The 17,722-nt window shown below is 35.7% G+C and overlaps 1 protein-coding gene across 8 annotated transcripts in view; it reads right to left on the bottom strand.

Annotated features, from left to right (window-relative positions):
* The window catches only part of SPOCK3 (sparc/osteonectin, cwcv and kazal-like domains proteoglycan (testican) 3), a 488,523-nt gene that overhangs the window by 148,163 nt on the left and 322,638 nt on the right, over positions 1 to 17,722 (bottom strand). For 7 of the 8 annotated variants that reach the window (XM_011959650.1, XM_011959651.1, XM_011959652.1 and 4 more), the window contains one exon: positions 15,934 to 16,057. The exons of the other annotated variant lie outside the window; for it this stretch is intronic. In XM_011959650.1, coding sequence (XP_011815040.1) covers positions 15,934 to 16,057 — 124 coding nt within the window. The remainder of the gene's footprint in view (positions 1 to 15,933; positions 16,058 to 17,722) is intronic. 8 annotated transcript variants of the gene reach the window in all.

Genomic DNA, 17,722 nt, shown 5'->3' with positions numbered 1-17,722 from the left:
GAGACTATTTTATTATATACTTCCATGATTGGAACTATTATATCAGATTTTCCAGTTAAATTAACATATTAATCATTATGTAATAATTCTCTCTGCCATTTTCTATGGCATTTATGTGAAAATCTAGTTTGTCTAATATTAATAGAGCTGCCCTATTATTGTGTAGTGTTGGGGGACAAGTACCCAATGTATTGCTGTATCTTGTGGGAACAGAGACACTGGCAGCCTTTTGTTCTGTATTATCTATTCAACTGTGTTTGTTTAGGAAATATAGTTGCAAGGCAGAGGTAGTGTCTCCTTCTGGAGGAGAGGGCAGGGTTTTTTTCTGTCCAGTAAAACAAAGATAATGTCTCTGCATGGGCAAAGATTAGGCAGGATTGTTTGCAGTCTTTAGAAAATATTGGGATTTCCTTAGCTGCAACACAAAATTAATGTGTGAAGAACATCAAACCATGCCATTGTGCATTACCCCTGCAGGACTTGTGGAAAGAACTGACACGAACATCAAAGATTATGCTGCCTGTGCATTAAGTACAATATTCCTTTGTTTCTGGCCCAGGGTATTATGTCTTCTGCCAACCTCCAAGAAATTGCAGCATCTTGCAAATAGGATACAATTTTCAAACCCTTCACAATTCTAGTGGTTTTTGGCAATGGCAATGAGATGCTGGCTGAGAAGTGGCTTTCTGTAAGTGAAAGAACAGAGGTCCCATAGACCATATTAGAAGATCCACTAGTGAATTCTATCGCCCAAATCATGAACAAGGGTAGTGAAAGACTCACTCATATTCTCTGTCATTAAAAGTTTCAAGCCTAGTCTGGGTGCAATGACTTAGGCCTATAATCCCAGCACTTTGGGAACCCAAGGCAGGAGGATCACTTGAGGCCAGTAGTTTGTGACCAGCTTGGGCAACATAGTGAGATCCTATCTCTACACAAAAATTACAAAAAAAAAAAAAAGTGGCTGGGCTGGTACTGTGCACCTGTAGTCCAAGCTACTGAGGAAGCTGAGGCAGGAGGATCATTGAGCCCTGGAATTCCAGGCTGCAGTGGTCTGATTTTATCAGTGCACTCCAGCCTGTGTGGCACAGCAAGATCCTGTCCCTAAAATAGAAAAAACATATTTTTCATGTCTGGACAGTAGGTTTGGTTCAGACTGTTCCAATGATGCTTTGGTCGGTTATTGCTCACGAATCTCTGGGCAGGGAGAGGAAGGGTTGTTATCTTGACAGCGGGTCAAGGTTTCTCCCTCTCCAAGTGAAACAGAAGGTCCAGTATACTCATTCACATACACTGAAGAACTTTGCTATAGGGGGTGACTCAAGCTTTTAAGACTGTGTTGGATGCAGGCACCCAACCCAAGTCACAGTTATATCTGGTTCTGTTGGAGAGGGGTGGCACAGCCTTCAACTGGTAGGGTTTGGGCAGGGTTTACACTATGAAAAGTAATAAGGAATGTAAGCCAACATGACCTTTCATGTGAGGCTTTTGGGGCCAATTCAATGTATGCTATTCTTGCTTCCACATCTGAATTCACATTAGGTAGCAATGTGCTATGTATTTGTGCTTTTTTATCTAGTAAATGGTAGAAGAGATTCTCCCTTACCATGAGCGAGCCGAGATCCATGTGTAAAGTTTTCTCGTGGGAGGTGGAAACCTCTTATCATTTGCCACAGATAGGTGCGTATAACTTCATACAATGGTTTATTTCATGTGTCAGTCTGAATGGGCTAAGGGATACCATATAGATGGTCAAACATTATTTCTGGGCATGACTATCAGGATGTTTCCAGAAGAGATGAGCATTTGAATTGGTGGACTGAATACAGAAGACCCTCTCACCAATGTGGGTGGGCATCATCCTATTGGTGGAGGTCTGGATAGAATAAAAAAGGCCGAGGGAGTGCAAATTGCCTTTCTCTCCTTGAGACATCTATCTTCTGCCCTCTGACATCAGCACTCATTTCTCTCAGGGTTTTGGACATACATCTGGGACTTACACCATCTGTCCCTTGACTCTCACACCTTGGGCCATGGACTGAATTACATCATCAGCTTTCCTGACTTTCCTGCTTGTAGACAACAGATCTTGGTACTTGTCAGCATCCATTACCAAGTGACTCAACTCCTGTAATAAATCTCCTTATCTCTCTCTCTCTCTCAATATATACATATATGGGTTGTAATTTTGTGGATAACGCTAACAGACCTTAAATGCCTAAAGCTTTTCCTGTGCAGATGATACTCTGTGGTTTGTCAAGTCCAAAGTCTCCATCTCAATGACTCTGACTGCAGTATTATTACACCTCTGTCAGAAGAGATAACTGATAAACTCTAACAAAGTTTGGCATCTGTTCAGTATATTTCTTTTCTTTCTGTTTTTTTTTTTTTTTTTTTTTTGAGACAGAGTCTTGCTCTGTCGCCCAGGCTGGAGTGCAGTGGCATGATCTCGGCTTGCCTCAACCTTTGCCTCCCAGGTTCAAGTGATTCTCCTGCCTTAGCTTCCTGAGTAGCTGAAATTACAAGTGCCCACCACTACAGCTGTCTAATTTTATTTTTAGTAGAGATGGGGTTTCACCATGTTGGCCAGATTAGTCTTGAACTCCTACCCTCAGGATCCGCCTGCCTTGGCCTCCCAAACTGCTGGGATTACAGGTATGAGCCACTGCTACCGGCCCCTGTATACTATATTTCTTAGGGTTATGTGAGTGGATTTACAATGCTCATCTCTCCAACCGTGAAGAAAAACTGCTATCTCTTTGATTCTTCTCACCAAAATGTGGACCCAAAACCTTACTGCATTCTTTGGGTATTGGAGAGTATACTCTCTACTTAGGCATTCTCCTTGGTCCTTTACAAGTCAACTAAACCAACAGGCTGATTTGGAAGCCACCCCGCAAGCTGTGTCACATCTCCTACCTGTGGGGCTCCACAACCCTAATGAGCACCTTTAGCTACAAATCTCTACTGAGACTTTCTCTGGTAATGCTGTTGCTGTTCCAGTTTTACCAGCTGACTCTGACAGCATCACTGTACTATTTAAAACTAATATGTGTCATATGCTTAGCTCTTTGGACTACTTGCAGTCTGACAACAGTGAACCTTTTATAACCAAATCTTCTCAGTAATGGGTTGACCAGCAAGGTATACAAGCACTTTCCATGCTCCTGACCATCCCAAGAATCTGATATTGTTAGGCATTGGGATTGGCTCTTAAAAAATAAACTCAGAAAGATTTATGTCTTTGCCTCCCTCACCTCCACATGGTTCACACACCTTAGTAAGGCAATTTGGTCCCTGAATTTTGCTGTCCCCAGAAAAGGAGTATACCCTCTCACTGGCTCCTGGGTAGCAAATAAGATGAAAGGAGGTTATATATACCTATTTTAAACATTGAGGATTTCTCTTTACTTCCCCTAACAACAACTGCAGCCTGGCCTAGTTGCTGCACCCTCCAGTTGGCAGCTTGTCCAAAGGGGGCCTTAGGGATTCAAACTCAATTGTGGATCACACTGCTCTTTGATTCCACTGACAGTAGCCCACACAGGCCACAGCTGAAAACATAATGGGTCTCTCTTTACAAAACTTCCCCTGTCCCTCCTAATAGACTCTTACGGATAAAATGTTCTTGTGTAAAGTTTAGGAGTTGATGGAAAGAAAGAAAAATATTAGTGACTATAATGGGACCCACTAATCTTGTGGTGATAGAAGGGGAACAACACCAGGTATTCCTGGAGAGGGAACACCTTAGACTCTGAAATAAATAGAGGGACAAGAAACATTCATGAGCTTTTGTTTTTCCAAGTCAACCTGACATCTTTCCTCCCCAAGGAAAATGCCCCTGTGTGTCTCCCAAAGTGTTGCAAGTGTCTTAAAGTTAACTGCGTGCTGGATCTGACTTCCCCAGACATTCGTTTTTCCATTTCACTTAACCTTACCAGAGAAGTCTAGAAACAAGAGATGGAACCAGCTCCTGAACCTCCCATGCAAATCACCTGTCAACACCATCAGACGTCTTTTCTCACCTCCCCTCTCATTCTGTGGGGTGAATGAATGCTACCAGTCTGGTTGTTAGAAAAACCAAGACAAATTAGGCACACTTCCTTCAAGCTATCACTCTAAAAACAAGGAGTAGAGTCTTTTATTCTAACTGCATTGGGAAACCTGAGATCTGACAGCAGGCTGGAGAGCCGTATTTGACACACTGTCAATCTATGTCCCATGAACCATATAGGTCCCACCTGCAGAGTCATATCAGTTTTAGAAACAATTGCTTTCCAGGGCACCATATGCACTATTAGCATTGTACTTCCGGAAAGGAAACCAGGCATTAACTTGTTTTTGTTCTGAAAATAGAGTGACATACACCTCAGGGGTGGTCTTAGAGACCCTCATCTACTTTAGGAAACAGCACCAGTAGATAACGTGGCCCTCAGCTAACTCAGGAGCTCTCTCTAAAATTAATTTATCACAGGTGACATATTTCCAAGTGTGACACCAGGCTCATTACTTATGGACACCTTGCAGGAAGTTCTTTTTGTAAGAGGAGGTATGCAATTAGAAAGTTGATAATAAATGTTTCACTAACAAATTTTGTGAAGTGAAGTGAGCAGTGACAGGACATTTTTTCTGAAAGGCATTCAGGTCAGTCCCAGTCCACTGAGCAGATATTTTGGATGACACAGTTGTCCAAGATGCCTCTCTGTAGGTCAAGTAGTGACATCTCTGCAATCACTAGTGTATCCTGCTGTACCTGACTTACTTCCACAGGCCAAGTAGAAAGGCCAAGAAAAAACATAAGGCAAAAGTCACCTTGGATGGATAAGGTAGATCTGGATGGTTTATGTGATGTGTCCAGGAGGCTGGCTCTGAGATCCTGGAGTAGGGGGTCAGAGACACTGCTAAGATAAATTTTGCTTGCAGGTTTGTATCATCCTCCTTCTTAGAGTTCCCTTCATGATATCCTTAATTAAAGGCTACATGAGATAAATTGAAGAGATTTGGTTCAAATACCTGTTGATGGAGTGGCCTACGTAGAGGAACATACTCTAGAAGCCAAGATGTGGAAACAAAGGGCAGATACTGTTTGGAGGCAGATCTCCTGGGTTCACTCACATTTTTGCACATCATGCAATCAGAGGCACTGACAGCTGTTGTTCTGTGCACTCTTTTCAAGGATGTTTATGTAGCAACGGACATAGAAGGTATTTCCTTCTGAAATACTGGCTTTTGAACTTTTAAAAATTTTCTTTCAATACTGTAAGTGTACATTTCCACTGTTTTTTGAATCACATTAATCTTGCTGAGATGCTTTTTGTTGATATAATGGTACGGTATTTTTGGTAGGTAATATGGCTTTTCTGTCTGGACGGACTTTACTTTGGAAATCTCTCATTTTACTGTAACATATCTAGACTTGAGTTTCTTCTTATTTATCTTACTTGGCATACACTGTGTTTCCTGTACTTGTGGAATCATGTATTTCATCACTTCTGGATAATTCTCAACCAAATTCTCTTCTAATATTTTCTCTGCGTTATTACTTCGGATTACTCTTTCTATAGTTCATATTAAACTTTGGATACTTTTTCATTCTATTCTAGAGTCTACATATTCTACCTTTTTGGATAATTTTTCAGAAATACATATGTGTATGCATGTACACACATATTATATATATAATATTTGCATATATTGCACACATGTAATATATATGATATATACATATATTAATTATTGTATGTTACATACATAATACATACACATGTACACACATATATAAGTTGTAGTTCATAATATCTTCAAGTTCATTTAATCTGCTGTTTAATCTACCGACTTAATTTTTAATTAAATAATATTTTAATTAAATAAATGCTATTTGGTTCTTTTAAAAGCTGAATTTTTTTTTCTGAAAGTATGTTTGGTATTGCTTGAATATTTCAATATCATTTTTAAATTTTTAAATGCTTCATACATTAATATATATTATAAAGTTGATGTCTGTTAAGGAGCTGAGAACATTTAAGGGATTCCCCCGATACTTGGAAGCCTCAATATATACTTTCTCTGTAGAAATCTATTATGAATTCAAACTTCTAAGGATTCCACAGAGTTTGTTCTGCCAATTCAAATTCACAAGCAATTAAATAAATATTATAAATAAAGGAGCACACCAATACAATACAAATAAACTAATAAACAAAATGAGGCAAGCTAACAGGAGCAAGAGTGAACAATGCCAACAACAAGAACAAGACAAGATTTGTATTTTAAATACTTAAAATTCTAAAATTGTTAGAGACAAATTATTATTAAATATTCTCAGCTTTGGGTTTGCCTGACCTCTGCTCAGATGTAGTGTAATTCAGAACACCAGATCCATGCAAGAGCAGCTCAAAAGCATCAGCACTATACCATAATAATGATATTATTACCCCAAGCTACTACAGGGACCTGTAGATTACTTTTCAGATTCCTAGTGCCTGATGATAAATATTTCCCACTTTCTTTTCACTGGAGGCACAGTTGTTAAGAGGGGTTGTCTAATTCATCGACATCACTATGCTTTCACATCGAGCCTACTCTACCATTCTTTCACAGGCCATTAATCTTAATATTTTTGGATTCTAGTTATTGACAGTTTTTTTTTTTTTTTCCTTTCTCAGTTTCTACATTAGTGTTGTTACCTTCTAGTTTCATTTGGCTGTTTATCTGGCTTACTTCAGATACAAAAACATACTTAATCCACTGTCATTTCACATAACAAGACTAATTTTCTTGGTGGAGTACATTTAGGGTGGAAAGAGGTTAAAGGCCACTAAAACATACAGTGCTCATAGAGTATATCCAGTGTGATTGTGGGAAAAAATATAATTTGCTCAGGTACCCTAAAAAGGATGTGACAGCCACATTCTATTGTGTTTATTTTATAATTCAAGTGATTATAAACTGATATAGATACAATATATGTCATACTATTTTTTTCTTTATCTAGAAAAATAATGTCATATTAATTTTAAAATCATCTGTGTATTATTGATAGTTATTGATATAAAATTAGCATGTTTAATTACATGTTATACAAAATAATTTTATTATAGTAATACTTTTATATCAGCTATATTTTTATTCATAGCCATAGTATTAGTCCTGCTCTTTACTAGCTCTATGTCCTTATGAACTTATTTAAAATCTGTTTCAATTTCTTATGTTTAAAATGGGAACAATATTAGTGTATGTTAGTGTTTGTTATATATCTTATAGCATTGCTAAAATTAAGACGTTAATGCATATATAAATTAACACATTAGCTTAATTGAATCATTCATTAATACATTAATACAATAATACTGATTAACACACATTATGCAATCGTGATATGTTAATTTTTTTAAAGAATATTTATTTGTTGATATGAGTTGTGTGCCTTTGACAAAAGGAATATAGAGCTCTTCCAAAGGTGCTGTACATACATTTACTTAATTACCTAGCAACTTTCTGAGTAACTCAGCTGGAATAACTTCTAGTAACATAGTAAGGATGGCACGTGCTATAGTTATCTTTACAGATGAATAACATTATATTAATTGAAATAAACCAGGCACAGAAAGATAAATACCACATGTTCTCACTCATATGTGGCAGTTAAAAAATATTTTGAGCCCCTGGAAGTAGAGAGTAGAATTGGGGGTATTAGTGTCTGAGAAGGGGAGAAAAATAGGGAGGATAAAAAGAGGTTGGTTTACAGATACACATGGATAACCTATTTACTTTTCTACAATCTTTTTGAAGAGTTGAAATATCTATGGTTTCTTTATATCTCTCCCATTGCCTCCCATGTTTTTTTCCCCTTGGCAAAGTGATGAATAATTAATGTTACAAAGGACATCATTAAGGTAAAATTCACAAGTGATAAATGCATCAGTTAAGGTCTTGCTGGGAGTTTTATTGCTCAGTACAGTGCTGTGGTTAACTGTGTGTGAGCTTAACTGGGCTCCAATTCCAGCATTGTAATTCACCAGCTTTATGGCTGACATGGGCTTCCTTTTCTTTATCTTTAGTTTGCAGATCATTATAAAAAAAGTCTTGTAAATTTCTTTAAAGATTAAATTACTACACATAAAATATTTAGGATATTAACTGATATTATTGTACAATTATTTTAGCAATTACTACAAATATTACTAGAACTTCTATTACCACAACTAGTATATGTCTAGTATTATTATCATTATGCTTCTCTTAAACAACATGTATATTTAAACATGTTCTACATAGTTTAGGAGTTTTTGGACAAATGGGTTCTTTATATATACAAACTAGATGAATTGTTTATTAACTACAAGATATCTAAGGTATAAAAATTAACATGAAAATTCCCCTAGTGAATATACGTGGTGTTAATTCTTTTTTAGTATATAGTAACACAAGATGAAGACACTGATATTATATGTTCTATTCTGTGATGGCTACAGAAAATTAACATGGGCTTAAGCTCTATTAAAACTTCATTTTTTTACATACAAAAATCTATAGGTAACTTCATACCTAATGTTGAAAATACTGAACACTCTTCTTATAAATTGGGACTAAGGCAAAGAGATGCATTGAACCTTGTAGTGGAAGTCCTAACCAAACCTAAGGCAAGAAATAGAAAGATAAAAAAGGAAGAAATAAGCCTGCCTCTATTCATGGAGAAGGATATTATGTGTAAAATAATCTGGACAGATCTACAAAACATTACTAGAAATAATAAGTGAATTTAACAAAGTGGCAATATACAAGTCAGTATAGAAAATTAACAATATAACAATATACTATCAGCAAACAGTTAAAAATTGAATTAAAATTAAATTTACAATAGTACCAATAAAAAACTACTTAACAAATTTAATAAAGGGCATTACGAAATCCTATACTGAAAATTACCAAACATTAATTAATGAAATATAACTAAATGGAGAGATATACCAAATGTGTGGATTTGAAGATTTGGTACTGCACAGTATCTAAAAAAATGACTCCAGCTTGTTTTCTATAGAAACTGACAGACCGATTCTGAAATTCATATGGCAAGGCAAAGTGTAAACACCAAAGCAATAGTAAAAAGGTATAACAAAGTTGGACTTTGCACCAGTATTCAAAAGTCAGTATTAAGGTACAACAAATTAGACATGTGATACAGGCTTAAGGACAAATAGTTCACTGAACATAATAAAGACAGAAACAGACACACACATTTAGGACCATTTCATTTTTGACAAAGACATCAAAGCAATCCAATGAAGTAAGATGCTATAAATGATTCTGCAACTGGTTGGCTATTAAAAAAAAAAAAAATTGTGTAGAAACGGGTTTTTGTCACGTTACCAAGGCTTGTCTTGACCTTCCGAGCTAAAACAATTTTCTTACTTCTGCTTCTCAAAAGGGTGGGATTATAGGCGTAGGCCACTGTGCCTGGCCTGGTTGGCTACATTAAAAAAAAAAACAAAACAAAACCTACCTTCTACTATACACAAAAACTAATGAGTATCACAGTCCTAAACCTAACAGTTAAAATTTTAAAGCTTCTAGAAGACACAGAAGATTGTTTTCTGCAACAAGTAATAATCATAGAAAGTTGATGAGTTAGGCTTATTTATCACGCATAATATCTAAAAATATATTTTATTATTACTCTGATATCACAGGCTTTAAGCCAGTAAGGAACAAACAACTCAATAAATTTAAATGCCATATATTTTATTTTATTTTATTTTTTAGTGATTCAAATAAAGGTAGTTACCACATTATGTGTAGCAATATAGAAAAATAATGAAGGGTAATTAATTTAAAAAATGAATTTGCTTCAATTTTACATTAAAATATTGAAAGGCAGTAAAGAACATGGGCTCTGGACTTAGCTGAGTAACACTGGTCAAATGACTTAAATTCTCTGTGCATCACAGTTCTCACCTATAAAGGAGGGATAATAACCAGTTAACGTATTTAAAATATTTGAACTATTTGCCAGAAAATATGGTCTACATAAATGTTTGATTTATATATGTACACACACATTATACATATGCACACACACACGTGTATATATGAGGTTATGAAAGTTAATGTAGTGAAAAGGCCATGGGATACCATATGGCAAGATTAAACACAAATTACTGTGAAGACAAAAACCAGGCACCTGTGCCTCTGACTCATTACATTATGCCTTCCCCACAGATAGGCCACTGGCACCAAGCTGTGGGAAACACGGATCAGGGCATTAGGAAAATAACTTAGTATCCAGAAATGTATGTAAAAATAAAGGGACTGGGGTGAAGGTGGTGGGATATAGCTCCCCACTCCCCACTCCCGTTCTGGAGCAAGGTACCCTGTGTTCTCTTAGAAGCTTCTATTCAAAGGCGTCAGTCATTGATCAAGTCAATGGCCAATCAGGGATTTGAAAAAGCAAAAACAAACAAAAAAAAGAGTTCTTTTCCCACATGTGAAGCTGCTTTCCAAGTGTTTTTTGGCTGTTTGCTTCTTCACTGCAAGTGGCAAATTTAAGAATTCACATTTTTCCCAGTAACTGAAGACAAGAGAGGATGCATTTTGTGCTTCAACACATGACTCCAGGGAGTAAGGATAGGGAGTGTTGGAAACAAAATCAATGTAAGGAGACGAAGACTTTTTTAACAATTAGAACACTCCTCAAATATAGAGGTTTACCTCGCAGAATGTGATTTCATACCAGGGACTTTATTGCATGGAAGTTTTTCCTAGATGTTCTTTTAAGTTCTTTTTAAATTTGAAATTTTATGATAAAGTTCATTCATATTATTTCCTGTAATATTCAGTGCTGTAATAAGAATTGATCCCCATAAATGACCATGGTAATGTTCTGGTGGTGTGATATTGATGGAGTCGGCACACCTCAGCCAAAAGTCAAACCCAAGCTAAGTGGAAAAGCAAGTCACATGGAAAGAGTGCACATCCATTTCTGACAGTGGATCTTCCAAAATCAAATGATCTCAGCTCTAAATATTCAGAGGAAAGAAGATAGAACAACTAAACACTAAAAAGTATAACATATCAAATTTCTCATGATTAGGAGTCAGAAATTATCTACCTTTCAAAATGTGCATATAGTTGCTAGAATTAGTAACTATTAAGAGAAAGTAAGAACATGCCTCAAATATATAAAAAAATAAATGACAGAAAAGTTAAAACATTATAGTAGCATGTTGAAACTTAAAATAGAAATTTTTTGAGCCAGGTGCGGTGGCTCACGGCTGTAATCCTAGCACTTTGGGAGGCCGAGGTGGGTGGATCATGAGGTCAGGAGATCAAGACCACCTGGTTAATACAGTGAAACCCCGTCTCTACTAAAAATACAAAACAAAAATTAGCCGGGCATGGTGGTGGGCATCTGTGGTCCCAGCTACTTGGGAGGCTGAGGCAGGAGAATGGCATGAACCTGGGAGGCGGAGCTTGCAGTGAACCAGATTGGGCCATGGTACTCCAGCCTGGGCAACAGAGTGAGAATCTATCTCAAAAAAAAAAAAAAAAAAAAAAAAATAGAAATAGAAATGTTTTGGATAGTAATAAAAAAATTAGGCCTTCCCCTTTAAGGCTAATGTTCTTGTTCACACACACACACACACACACACCTATCTTTTATTTAAGTATTCAAAGGCAATAATTTGAAGGGATGCACAGTGATTCTCAGCCATGGCTACACATAAAAGTCACATGAGAAGTTTTAAAAATTCCAATTCATGGGACCCCATTCCAAATCAATTTAAGTAGCATTTCTACAGCTGGATTTAGAAAACTGCAGTCTAAAATAGGTAAGCTTTATATTTGCCTTCCTTCAAAACCACACACACACACACACACACGCACACAGTTTTATGAACAATACTCATTTCTAAGGAATTCACGATTGTTGAGTTCAATTGCCAAGCAGCGCATCACTAAAAATATGATAGAAAAGAGTTTAAAATCATCCACTGTTGTCCTCAGGGAGTTTATATTACACATGTTCTACTCAAGTCTGAAACATTAGTATTATTTATTGACTTATGCTCACGGCAAATGTAATGTACATTTTACATAACAAAGTGAGAAATATATCCATGATCTAACATAAATGCTGTATTGAAGAATGATTCCTAGTTCTTATTGAAGCTTGACAATACAATCAAAATAGACTTTGCCTGAAGTAAAGAAATGAAGGCCTTCATCTTTTGTGTCAATTTCAAGAATGATTACCTCTCAAACAACCTTGAACAGACTTATATTTTGATTTTTCTGGCATTGCTGAATTTGAAAGAATTCAGAGAAGACTGGTTCTTTTAAAAAGAAAGATTAAGTAGGCTTCTAAAGAAAGTAAATCATTTTTCTTAATAGGAAAAAAGACAATGTTCCAAAAATATTTTTTATGAAAATCACAAATGTCCCACTATTTTTTCAAGTAAGCCTATTTATCCATAGTTCCTCACCTGTTCAGTTTTCTTTTTGTGTATGCATTTTTAAAATACTCTGCTGAGGATTTCTAGAAAAGCCAATTAACTTAAAAGCTTGAACTCAAATAAAATAATTATTCAAAATTGGTCACATTGCATAATGAAGTTTACCTTTCAAAATTATATCTTAGTTATGTCATTTGACTAAAGTCTTTCTTTGTGTACCTTCTGATATCCCTCTTTCCCACCACATACCCCAGCTCCTGCACCTGTTATACTTCGTAATGACCTCACCTCCAGTTAGGATGTGCAATGGAAATATCATTTATAATCTCCTCTCTATAAAATGAGCTGAAAGTAATGAACAAACATTGTGGGTCTAAAATAGAACTTGTAGGAATATTATTTGTAGTGTTAAAAAACTCCTTTGTATCAATGCATGGGTCGACAATTCAGCAGATGAATAAGAAAAGCTTCCACAGCAAGATCACACTTCCACACTGAATGTAGGGCCCCACATCCAAGACTCATCATATCTGGCTTCTGGTTTATCTTTAACGTATCAGGACTACTGAGGGGAGGATTTACAACTTCAAGCAAGGAGCTTCATTGACCCCACTGAGCTTAGAATTTGGAGCTCATCATTGTTGTTCGAATGTGTTTGCATCTGCCCTGTCATAATTTGCAAGTTTATTGACAAACTTTAGTGATCCAAGAGCCAGAAGAAAGATCTTGTGATCTCTTACCTATATTCTATTTTCAACTCTCATAAGCAGATGTTGGGAACATAATAAGATGACATTTACAAGAAGGTACTGGCCTCTGTGGTCTTTGTTCTTGATCCAGTAGCTAAATAGCCTAGGGCAATCTTTCTTATGAGGGAGGAACAAAAAATCATCAACATGTTGAAGGCATTAATTTGAGATTCAAATCAAATAAACTCTTAAGAAAAGATTAGTAAGGATAGTTTCACCTAAATTTTTACTGGGTTAAGAGTTCTACTTAGTTTTCATTGTTTTATATAGCTCAGTCTCATCGCTGTCAATGCCAAAGTTTAAGATTAGGATGGATGGTCCAAAGTGGAAAACTCACTAAGTTAGATTAGAATTAACAGAAATAAAAATGGTGATTTAGGGTTATTAGAGACCTATATTCACTTGAATCATGCTTTGTGTAATGTCTTTCTATGTAAAGAAAGCATTTGTTAAAAGTGACATTTATGCGAATAAATATTAAAATAATAATTCAAATATGAATTATCTATGAGATTGGTTGTGTTGATAATACTAATAAGATTAGATGATATGGAAGCCAAGGTATCACAGTGTGCCCCATGCCCAAGGAGAACAATGAGGAAACCCCATGAAATTGAAGATATACCTGAATTAATCTACGTATAATAAGTGCTTTTAGTCTTGAATGAGAATCTGAGGGCTATTTCTTACATGCTGAGTAACTCTAACATCATCAGTCAAGTCTCATCAAATAGAATTCCACTTCTAATTGTAACTTGGTGTCCTATGAAACTAAATTGGGAAAGGAAGGATCACCTGCTAAGAGAAACCTAAAAAGAGTCCCAAAAATGTCAGCAGAAGCCCGTAGACTTCTGTTAGCGCTCTTTGGGAATGATGACACCCTAGGCACAAACTTCTGGCACATATTTCCAATGTTGAGAAAGACATAGTTCTACTTAGGTGGATGCCAGTAAAAATTTCCAATCTCTCTACCACTGACTCCATTTGTTCAATCATCTATAATCACCAGATAAAATTAGGATTAAAATTTGCTTCCTCTGTAGCTCTTCCCATCAGTTTGAATATTACAATCTGCATCCTTCATTGTAAGTCAGTAAATCCGTAAAATGATTTATACATCGTTTCCACGTGGGATTTTATAATATGAGATAGATTCACTCTCCCTTGTACTGACAACATGAATTCACTAAACTTGCAAAGGCAAGGCCCTACCTATACCATGTTAAATTCACCAAGATCAAGACCATGTTGAAAGGACCCCGACACACTCCTCTCCTAGCAATAACTCCGCTTTTATATACACCCATAAAAGTTTAGCAGGTAGACATAAGACAGCTTCACTAAGGATACACAGTACTTGGCACCTAGTATGTATGTATTTAGTGACTGAATTAATTAAGAGCATTGTAGTGAACTTGCCCAGATTTGTAATTGTAAAAGGCAAGTGGAAGTTTTGGGGAAATATTTGCTCAGACAAATTGTGATTCATAAGCAGGTATCCACAAAACCAAAGCATTTTACTAAAAGGTAAAAAAATTCTGGAAATAACTTTGCAGTAAGCACAATCAGATATGAACTAAGAAAAGGTTATTTATAGATCTCATGTATACTCTTTAATAGGAATATTCAAATTGTTGCTTAAAAGGATATTAACATGTTTTTGTTTTTTGAAACAGGTTTGCTCTTGCTGTCCAGGCTGGAGTGCAATGGCGCAGCTCACTGCAACCTCCGCCTCCCTGGTTCAAGTGATTCTCCTGCCTCAGCCTCCCGAGTAGCTGGGATTACAGACGTCTACCACCATGCCTGACGTATTTTTGTATTTTTAGTAGAGATGTATTTCACCATGTTGGCCAGGCTGGTCTCAAATTCCTGACTCAGGTGATTTGCCCACCTTGGCCTCCCAAATGCTGGGATTACAGGTATAAGCCACTGCACCTGGCTTAATAATTTAATTATAGGGTAAGCTTCTTCTAGGGATGCTGCATAATATGCTACACTACCTGTCTAAAATATATGTATTTCTTAAATCTAAATTTTTAAATGTATCCAGTCCCTAGGGTTTCAGATAAAAGACAGTGAGTCTGAACTCTTTCCTTTCTGTTACATAAGCTAAGAAAATTTATCATGTCTTATTTAGGCAAAGTTTGTAAAAATCCCAAAATATTTTAACAATATGGGACACTTAATTGGGAGGAAGAATAATGTAGACGAGAGGGCAAAGGCATTGAATCAGAGATTATATCAAATCCTGGCTTCAGTGTCAACTAAATATGTGAAACTTGCCAAATTGCCTTTCTGATCCCGGTTTTTTCATCTGGTAAAGAGTTTTTTTTTTCGTGGCTTAAATGAGATAATATAGGAGATAAAATATGAGATAAAAAAAGGAATTGTAGTGACAGATTGTAGCATATTTATTGTTGTTAAAATAATATTGATCACTAAAGCTATTGTACAGCATGCTAACATTTCTGGCACCTTTCATAGTAGCAACAAAGGAAAGGTTAGCTTTGATATTTGAGGGTTCATAGCTTTAGTATTTCAAACCTTAAAAATTCTGACATGGAAAAAACAAATACATATTGAATCATATTCCAAACCAGTGAGATTATTCATATTATTTCATAAGGTAAATGAGTAATTTGAATTATCACTTTGGATAACCAATAGTTTTAATCATTTACTAATAAGTATACATCACTTATTTCATACTGAACAACTGTAGGTGTCTTTACCTGAAAAGAGTAGGTATGACCATCTGAACCACAAACAGGGCTGGGATAGACCATTGGGCACTGCTTGCAGGTGGATAATATGGGACCCCTCCATTGCCTATGGTCTACTCCTGCTTCTTTCATCCTGTTAAAAAAATAAAGCAAGCATATTGAGCATATTTATGTAAGAACATGCATTTATATTAGCTCATTCCTCTCGTCCACTGCCATTCCAACTCCTGAAGATACATTAGAATCAACAAACGATTCTCATTTTTAATTTATTATTTCATGCCATATTTTTCATTATAATCTTTTGATTTCTATCTCAAGGCTTGCCTCTAATAAAACAGGAATATGTCCCTTAAAGATATTCTGCTAGTCACATATAAATGATGGTTGTATTTCTTCATGCGAACCCTTTTCATAGCCTCAGAAACAGAAGCAACACTTGCTCAGCAATAAAGGACTCACACATCTGGCACCTTCTTAAAAGCCGTCCTCACATTCCATTAGGAACAATATATAAGAGATGACACCTAATTCACTGGGTGCCTAAAAGTAAGAGTGGCTTACTTTTAGAGAAAACAGAAACAAAGAATTACAATTTTCCAGCATTTACCAGTATTTAGAAAGCTAAATTACTAGGTTTAGTGACAGCAAATCTCCTTTTGTTGTGTAAAAGTGTCCTAAAATAGATCTATGTGGCTTTGATATAGAATAACTTGAAAAAAATCCATTCTCTTCTGCTACCTACACTTACAATTGTTTGTTTCCCCACTTTAGTTAAATTGCTTTATTCCTTTGCCTATTTGTGTGAACAATTTACACAGAGTCAGGAAAATGGCTTAAAAGTTAGAAAAAAAAAGTAACTGAGAATTCATATAAAAACATTTAATATTTAGAAGTCCTGTAGTAAATCAATATTCGTTTATTACAACTGCTTATGGAGAGAGTAATTTGATGCCTATGTCAGGATGAGAATAGATGTTTTACTAGAAACTTTTTTTTCTTTGTGCCTTTTGTTTTCTTTTCATGAATATGTCAAATCTACAAAATAGTGGTCCCAAAAGACTATCAAGATGCATTTTAAGGACTTTCATTATAAGTAAAGAAGTTTGAACTATGTATTTCAAATTTTGCCAGAGTTTGGGTGGGCTGGGCATTACACATTGATTATTTTCTCTCTTTTTCTCTCTCTCAGAAAAGATTTTCATGAAGCCTATCATAGTTCCAAATATGTTCTCTTTATTTCAGTTTCACACATTCCGCCAAAAGACCACATTAAAACCTTGCTTTGCTACAAAGTTCATCTTATAATACATACAATGAGAAGAAATTAATATGCAAATTTTTCCTGAAAAACAATTGGCACGATATCCTAGTGAGAAATAAAACAATGATTGAAAAACTTGGACTATTCTGTAACATTTCAAGATTTATAAATTACAAAAATGTAGCAGAGAGAAATTAAAAAAATAAATAAAATGTTCTACTTGCACTGAACTTTCACTGTGTGTAATCAAACAAGACATGAAATTATGCAAAATTATTTGCTCTTCAGATGCATTAGGGGAAAGTATAAGCAAGTTTGGGCTTCTAATCAGTGAAAAGTATTTTATTAGAGCAAAAGAGGATTATAGTAAAAAAAATAGGATGTGTATGTTCTTTATGCTTAGGTTTCTATCCCAACTCTGTATCTCTTTTATACTTCATCTCACTCTTCTTTTTTAACACATATAACTTAAAAAAACCCTAATGAGATCTGGAAACTAAAAATTGTTGTATTAATAAATTTCTCTTAAAACAT

Source organism: Colobus angolensis, unplaced genomic scaffold (genome assembly GCF_000951035.1).
Source record: "Colobus angolensis palliatus isolate OR3802 unplaced genomic scaffold, Cang.pa_1.0 Scaffold5, whole genome shotgun sequence".
Lineage (NCBI taxonomy): Eukaryota > Metazoa > Chordata > Mammalia > Primates > Cercopithecidae > Colobus > Colobus angolensis.
The sequence above is the reverse complement of the archived record's forward strand: the minus strand, read 5'-3'. Positions and strand labels throughout refer to the sequence as shown.